Genomic DNA, 8,469 nt, shown 5'->3' with positions numbered 1-8,469 from the left:
ATAATTCCAGGCTAAAATGGGTAGGATAATGTGTAGGGTGGTTTTTTATTGATAAAAAAAAAAAAAGAAAGAAAGCTTAAATTATAGTTAAGATTGTATGTTAAACTTGAGGATGACCATGATTAAATTAAATTAATTTCACCTGAAACGGTATAGTCTATGTGTGTTTGAAGGGATTTGATACATCTCAAGGTAAGTAGTTTTGCTATCATAATTGTCAGATGAGCAGTTCTTGTAACACTGTGGTTTTCTTTCATAGGTGACACTACTGTATGCCTTTCTTCACATGAGACAAAACTTGAAATATTTTGATAAAATGAGATGCTTGCGGAAACGATCAGCAGTGTCGTTCTTAGGAGTCCTTGTCATTTGCTTGCTGTTCATGAACTTGTACATTGAAGATGGTTATGTTTTGGTAAGTTTCTTAGATGGACACAATTGTTCTGGAATGACAGAAGAGGACACATCCCTAGTTAAGCAGTCAAGTTCATAATTCCTACCATTTCCCCTGTTAGTGTACCATTAACAGTGAAGTATCCTTAAAATACGCGCTTTATGATGATGCCATCTTATCAATATGTACTGCACACACAGGGTGTGTCAGTAAGATCCTAACAGTCCTTTTCACAGAAGTAAAAACTGTCATTGTTTATAGGAAATATGGGAGATAATGAATGTAGCAAAATATGGAGACATCTTCTTTTGAGTCAAAACATCCCCTGTGTCTTCCATACTTCTGGATTTCCCTCAGTTTTAATGTTGAAAATCATCTACATCTGAAATACTCATGTGAGCTAGGAGCTTTTTCGGTCCTCACTGAAAATCTCACCTGTGAATACTGTATTAAACAATATTACAGATATACAGTTATAGAAGAGAACTTACATTGATTCCATATATTTCAAGCTCCTTGCATGAATAATTTCCTTTTAGTGCTTTTATTCTGTGTTTTTCTCACTTCCTGTATCCCAGATTTGAGTCTGGCAGGTTCAGTGCTACAGCATTAACTATCAGACATAAATGATACTTAGTGTAAGTTTATGATTGTGAAAAAGATTTATTGAAAGATATGTGTTCAGAATTTTAACACATAGGCTACTTACAGTGTAACCTAACTCTACAATTTATACATAACCTATGGGTGTCTCAGTGCTGAATGCCAAGTGAGCTCTGAAGACTTGATTAATGGTTTGAATTTCCAGTTCATCTGAGGTTGGACTGGGCCCAGTAAAAGAACATGGTAGTTTAATAGCTGGAGCTTGCAAACAGAAAAATGACTAAACTGAATACGTAACACTGTGATATGATTTGACAGTCCTCTTTCTTGAACTTGAATTGAACTACTAAGCAGCTTTCTGATCCTCTATGCCACCCTTTTTTGCTGGATTCATCTAATTGGGACAGTATGGGGTTTCCAATATTCTGAAAGGTGAAGTCTGATCTCAGTTGGATCTGAAAAACAACCTCATAGTATGAAAAACGTGATACATAAACAGCAAAACCCTTACATGAATTTATCAAAACCATAGATAACTTATAGTAACTCATAACATTACGTATAAAAATTTTGTAACTATTGTAAATATTTTTAAGACTATCCTACTACTTCTTAAACCATTGAAAAGATAACCCATGCTTCTAGCATGCTACTCCATTACAGACATACTGCTTTCTCTAACAGTACTTGCACTAAAGTTTTGCACTACATTTTATTTATTCATCATTTCTTGGTTGTGATCGAATTTGACCTGGCTTATCACTTTTTTTTTTCCCAGTGGTATTTTCCCTGATGCTTCTCCTTTCACTAATTGCTTCAAAGTCCCCCAGATGTTTCTGAAAGTGCTTTTCTTATCACTGCTAATGGTGTTCCTCTTGGTTTGTTTTTTAAATCTTTTCCTGTCCTATTTGCCAGCTCCCCAGATGGTTTCATGTCTTATTCTTAATTTGCTCTTTTTTACCCCTTTTTTAGAAATCCACTCTCCTTCATTGCTTCTCTCATCACAGTTCTGGCATGTTTGCATTCATGTAGCTCCCAGCCAAGTCTCTTGCCAAGTCTCCTGACAGTTCTCCCAGGTCTCTTGATACCTTTCTGGTCCATCAAGCATTTTTCAAATGTGTTAGGCTGTTGACTTTTTAGGTTGGTTTTGGTTTTTTTCCCAACTTTCCTGACCATGTCTGACAGCTCCGTTAACTTGTCTGGTGTGTTTTCTCTGCTGAGGTAAAAGATAATCAGTTTCAGTGTTGGTGAGGCAAGATAGACTGGGGAATATCTTTCAAGGACAGCAGGCTAACCAATTCCCCTCAGGGAACAGGAATCTGAAAGTCCTCAGAGTCCTGAAAGTCCTCAGAGTCCCAAAGGCCTTGCTAATTGTAGCGAGTCTCCTGCTGGAATATCTCCTGAAGGTAACTGACAGAGGAAGGGTGCAATTGATCCCAAGTTTCTCTTCCAGTCTCAGAGAGCAGGTTGTGCAAGTGAATGTGGGACTGGGACCTCTTTCACCAGATGTAAGATGAGCTGAGTGGCCTTTTAGTTAGAATGACCAAGTAAGATTCATTGTGGCAAATCTTAAGAAGGGAGAGAACTTTCACTTTTTGCTCAGAGAATTTCATGTGTCCAAAGAATCCCTTCACTGTTTTATGCACAGCATTTGCTGTGGAAATGGAAAGTAAGGGCCCACCTGGGAAAATATCTTAAGTATATTTGATAGAGGGTGTACAGTGCTGATGCATGTGTCAGCAGAGCAGTTTAAGATGCTGTTTCTGCAGTGTGCGTACCACATCCAATCAAACATTTTGAAGACATGCTGAATTAATATAAACTAGATGACAATATCTGTATGATTTGCAGTGATTTTTTATACATGTTTTGAGTTGTAAGTGAACTGTAAGTGAAGCATGCTTTCTGCACTTTTCTATGAATACTAATCATTATTTTGGGCACTATGAAAACAATAGAATTGTAGCTGACACAGCATCCTTAGTGGAGCAAATTATCTCTATAAAGAATGGAGAACTTCTGGCATTTCTTCCCATGGCACCCACAGGAACCATCCAAGCTCCAGCAAACACTGGAATGTAAGTTAGAATAAGTTAGTTAACAGACAAAAGTAAGAACAATGACAGAAAAAAATAGGGAAGACAGATAAAGAGAGAAATGTTTTAAATGCTTGAAAAAGCCATATTTCAGTTTTGCTTTTCATTCAAAAAAGGAATGAAAACAACAATTAAAAAAAAAAAAAAGATTGTTAGCCACAAAAGACATTTCTTAAAGAGAAAAAAAAAAAAGGAAAATATTTGTGGTCAGTTTAAATATCTTGCTGCTTAAAATCAAAACATTTTGTCCTGACATTGTCTATTTCTAAACATTTTGAAACTTTTTATGTAGAAAAACCTCAGCAGAATGGGTTTCCATTCCAAAACCTTCTTATGAAACAAAGAATTTTGGTGCTCCATTCTGGAACCAATGACACATAATGTTTTGACATTAAAGAAAGGCTGGCTTTAAAAAAAGAAAGTTTTTGGACCAACTATCCAGCTTTTTTTTTTTTTCCATTTGACAGTTTTCATGGGAAAAGTTCCTGAAGCTTTAGTGCATTGTCTTTCTACCCCACTGAGTTACATTTTAATCTAGAATCTGATCAACATAAACCTTCCTCTCATAACATGTGAGCAAATGCAAAGTAGCATAGTAGCACTAGAAAGAAATTACTGGAGAGACATTGCAGATCAAGAGAGCATAACAGTGCTGATAGATGCCCCTGGTTGTCCACCAAAGATTTTTACTAAGCTCAGAAGTGGATTATTTACTATTTCTATGAAAGAAAAATAATGAACTTAAAGTGAACCTAGGATCGGTGTACAGAAATATTTCCTTGTGCTATAAAAAATCTTTGACACATTTTTGAATATCTATACCATTAAATATGAGTGCTGTTTCTGTGGCTGTTGTTGTTAGCAGCAGTACTATCACTGCACAATACTCCCATTTAATGACAGATCAGGAAGTTTTTAGTGCATTAGCATGTTATATATATCAGAAGAAATGAACTTATTCATACACTGGCCTGTCATCAGACTAGAATCAAGCAGTGCAAATTAAATAACAAATTACTACCTTTAAATTCAGTCTCGTGACAGTACAACCTGTTAGATATTTTTCCCTTTCCTTAAGGACTGGGGAACAGATTTTCCCTGAGACCCGGCTGAACTTATGGATATGGCACTGCTGATGAAGCCTCTCCTTCCCTTGTCTGACTTTACTATGGCTTTATTCCTCTTGGTAGGAAAAGACAGAAGAAGGAGGCAGTAAGAGGAGGCATGATGATAAACTTGTCTTTTTTTCTATACCATCAGTGTTCATTAAATCCAGAGAGAGCCTTGGCTGTCTGGATGATCACATGCATTTCTGCTTATCACAAATCTGAATTGGAGCTACTCAGAAAAGTGGCAAAATGAGCCAAATGCCAGGATCTAGTTTTGTCTTTCCTTTGCAACAGTTTTGGTGGGGTTTTTTAATCACTGAAAACACTTTCAAAAAACGTCCCCTGCTTCACCATCTATAAATATTATCTCATCTGTTGCCGACTGATGTTTTCTTATTGCTATTTCGAATACCACCGAATTTTTTGGTAATAACTTAGTGTTTGCAATCTTTCCAGAGTTTTTGTCCAAAATGTATTTTCTTCTTTTCATGTTGCCATAATCTGAAGGGTTATGGTAGATCTTCTGTAGCCAAAAATGCATGATATTCAGTAATGGGTTTTTTTAAAAAAATGAGGTGACATCTACATGCTTTCACGAAGCTGACACTGAAAAATGTTACTCTTGGAAACCTGCCTGTCTGTGTTTCCTCTCTGGCTGGCATTCACAAATGTGTTTCTCTCTGTCTCTCTCCCTCTCCTATTCTTTTTGTTTTCTCGCTAATAGGAAGGGGACAAGCAATTAATCAGAGAAACAGCCACGCACCAGCTCAACCCAGAGCGCTATGTTCACACTTTTAAAGATTTGTCTAATTTCTCAGGATCTATAAACATTTCCTATCGCTACCTAGCTGGCACGCCTTTGCCAAGAAAAAGTAAGTAACTGCAATCTGAATGTTATGAAATGAGGTAATTTAAAAATGCGTGAAATCCATATAGTCCCTATGGTATTTCTAGGCACGAGGGTATGAGTTAAGCAGTGACTATCTCAGAGAGTTAGTGGGACAGCTATCTCTCCCTGCTTAGGCAGTGCCTGGGTGGCTGCCAGTTCAGCCCTAGCAGTGACTGCCCCACAGCCTGGTTACCTTCTGACCAAATGTCTGCCTTGTAGTTGTCCTCCAGGCAGCCCCTGGATGGTCTGTACGAGCATATTTTTGTGGATCTCCACCCCAGGCCAGGGGTGAGATGATTCAGGAAGCAGAAGCAAGTGCTGGTGGTGCTCTGTAACCACCCTCTGAGACCATACTTTCAGCTCTGTACAAGCAGTAACTCCAACCTTAAAGTTCCCCATTCTGCCAGTCGAGCAGCTGTGAATGGATCTCCTTGTTACTTTAGCTGTGATAACGAGGGAGGTGAATTGTACTCTTATGGGGACAGTAAAGGAGGATTTCTTCTCACAGTCATCTGCAGATGGGCTTCCTAGTTATTCTGACTGCAGGCAGGGTTCAAGACTTCCCTCTTGCAATGAAATATGGTCATACCTAGCTTTTAGACAGGTGTCCTTTAGGTTCCAAGTCAATCATTTCACAAACATAAACAAGGCTCAGAAGTCAAAGCACAGATGGTAAAATAAAATCATCTGCAAGTTGTTGATCTTCATAGAAAGCAAAGTTTGTTCAAATTAGATTTGCAAAATTTGGGGCTGTGTAGGCAGTGTGAATGGCTTCTGGGGGTTGTACTTCACTGTACAACTGCATTTCAAGCAGACTTCATCCTCGAGGGACACTGAATCAATTTATCAGAGAAATCTTTCATAAACCACAATATTTTTTAGAAGTTGGGGTAGGTTCAAGCAAAGTACTCCCTGTCAATTACAAAGTCTTAACATATTTTTACATCGGCAGTTAGAAAAATTGAGATATACTAGCACATATCTGAAAAAAATTATTTGGGCTTCTAGTAAAAATGCAATGGTGACTCCAAAACCAGCAGAGATGAAAATTCTTCCCTCAAAATTAAGATGCATCTCCCTCTAGAAAGATGTAACAGCATTAAAAACTATTTATACAAACACAGGTATGCAGTAGTAAGTTCTCTTCTCCTTTAAAATAATATCTAAATATGTTCCCTGTAAAATGCTCAATGAGTCCTGAAAGAGGATTAGAAGGACTATTAGCCAGGAAAAATTGGGGAAATTCAGTTAAGAATGAACACACAGAAATAAATTTTCCATGCAACATTCATAAAACTTTAAAGTTATGTATAAGTGTGACTAGTCCTGTAGAGTGTTTAAAATTATAAAAGTTTGGAAATTAATATATAGCTCATGTTTTTGTGCTGCATTTTGTAGTTCCTTGCTTTAAAAATATTGTGTGAATCTTATCTCATAATCCCCTTACTTTTAGCAGATTTTACAGCCTTATCATTGTGTACATGGTTTCCTCTACCAGGCACATATGTGCATATTGCTTTGCCTGTTGTCCACTGCGTGTTTAATGAATGTTTAATGCAATAGTCTCCATATGTCTATTTGCTTGCAATACAGTTCTTCTTTCATGAAAGGGCAATAGACATCCTTCATTGCATGCAGCTTAATAAGTTCACATGCCAAACTTCTCAGACTTCACCATTTAAAAGGTTGGTTTAATATGAGTACAGGTCTGGAGGATAGCTTTATGGCAAAATGGTTTCCAACACCAGATACTCAGTTTTTGTTTGAATTGTCTTTTGTACAGGGTATCTTACAATTGGGCTATCCTCTGTGAAAAGGAAAAAGGGAAACTACTTGCTTGAGACCATCAAGTCCATATTTGAGCAGTCAAGTTATGAGGAGCTCAAAGAAATCGCAGTTGTAGTGCAGCTGGCAGATTTTGACTCAGCCTGGTGTGAAGGGATGGTCCAAGATATTTCACAGAAATTTGCACATCACATAATTGCGGGCAGATTAATAGTTATTCATGTCCCTGAGGAGTATTATCCTGTACTGGATGGCCTCAAGAGAAATTACAATGACCCAGAGGACCGTGTGAAGTTTCGATCCAAACAAAACGTAGATTATGCTTTCCTTCTTAACTTCTGTGCTAATCTTTCTGACTATTATGTGATGCTAGAAGATGATGTTCGCTGCTCAAAGAACTTTTTGACTGCTGTTAAGAAAGTAATTACCTCACGAGAAGGATCCTACTGGGTGACTTTGGAGTTCTCCAAACTGGGGTACATTGGAAAGCTTTACCATTCCCATGACCTGCCACGCCTGGCCCATTTTCTGTTGATGTTTTACCAAGAAATGCCTTGTGACTGGCTGCTCATCCACTTCCGTGGGCTGTTAGCTCAAAAGGAAGTGATACGTTTTAAGCCATCTCTCTTCCAGCACATGGGATACTATTCATCTTACAAAGGAGCTGAAAACAAGCTAAAGGATGATGATTTTGAAGAGGAATCATTTGATATCCCTGACAACCCACCTGCAAACTTGCACACCAACATGAATGTATTTGAAAATTATGAGGCAAGCAAGGCTTACAGCAGCATTGATGAGTATTTCTGGGGCAAAGCTCCTTCTACTGGAGACTTCTATGGGATTGTATTTGAAAAGCCCATCAAAATCAGTAAAATTAAAGTTGTCACTGGTACAGAAGACCGACAAAATGACATTTTGCATCATGGGGCCCTGGAAGTGGGAGAAAAGATTGTAGGGAGTAAAAAAGGGAGACAATGTACTACTTACTTGAGACTAGGGGAATTCAAAAATGGGAATTTTGAAATAACAGATGTAGAGCACAAAGTTCTGTTTGATATTAACTGCATGAGAATACTTGTTACCAAAAGTCAAAAAGAATGGCTGATCATTAGAAGCATTAGCGTCTGGACTTCACAAACACCAAATCAATAACGCAAAGCTACCTGAGAAGGTACAGAGTGCATACAATCATCTGGGTCCCAACTGGTGCCATTCCCCAGAAAAACTGACTTATTTCCAACTCTTTACTAGAGACACAGAAAATCTGGGGAAATCACAAACCAAGCAAAGCAATTTATTTTTTACTAGTTTGGCCAGGCAATATACAAACACTTATTTGTTGAAAATTTTGAATTTTATAGTAAATGTAAAGTTCTCAAACCTCTTGTGAGATCTTGAGCCCCTTTTTTATTATCATTTCTCTGTAAGAGAGATCTGCTGGACTAAACAGAACAAAACAAAACATCCTACAATTACCAAAAGGTTTAAAGCTATGAAACAGTATGTTGTGAAAAGAAGTTGGGTTGCACCTTACACACATATGAATTTAAAATATTATGGTAGTATGAATTTGTACAATAGTTGGTGATG

At 37.6% G+C, this 8,469-nt stretch overlaps 1 protein-coding gene across 1 annotated transcript; it reads left to right on the top strand.

The window, feature by feature from the left end:
• The first annotated feature begins 265 nt into the window (after positions 1-265).
• On the top strand, positions 266-8,031 carry MGAT4C (MGAT4 family member C). The gene is made up of 3 exons (XM_009646300.2): positions 266-415; positions 4,927-5,074; positions 6,875-8,031. Exons 1-3 carry the CDS (start codon positions 287-289, stop codon positions 8,029-8,031), a joined length of 1,434 nt encoding a protein of 477 aa, XP_009644595.1. The 5' UTR covers positions 266-286.
• Positions 8,032-8,469: the final 438 nt, after the last annotated feature.

Source organism: Egretta garzetta, unplaced genomic scaffold (assembly GCF_000687185.1).
Source record: "Egretta garzetta isolate BGI_Z169 unplaced genomic scaffold, ASM68718v1 scaffold68, whole genome shotgun sequence".
Lineage (NCBI taxonomy): Eukaryota > Metazoa > Chordata > Aves > Pelecaniformes > Ardeidae > Egretta > Egretta garzetta.
This window is presented reverse-complemented; position numbering and strand designations above follow the sequence as displayed.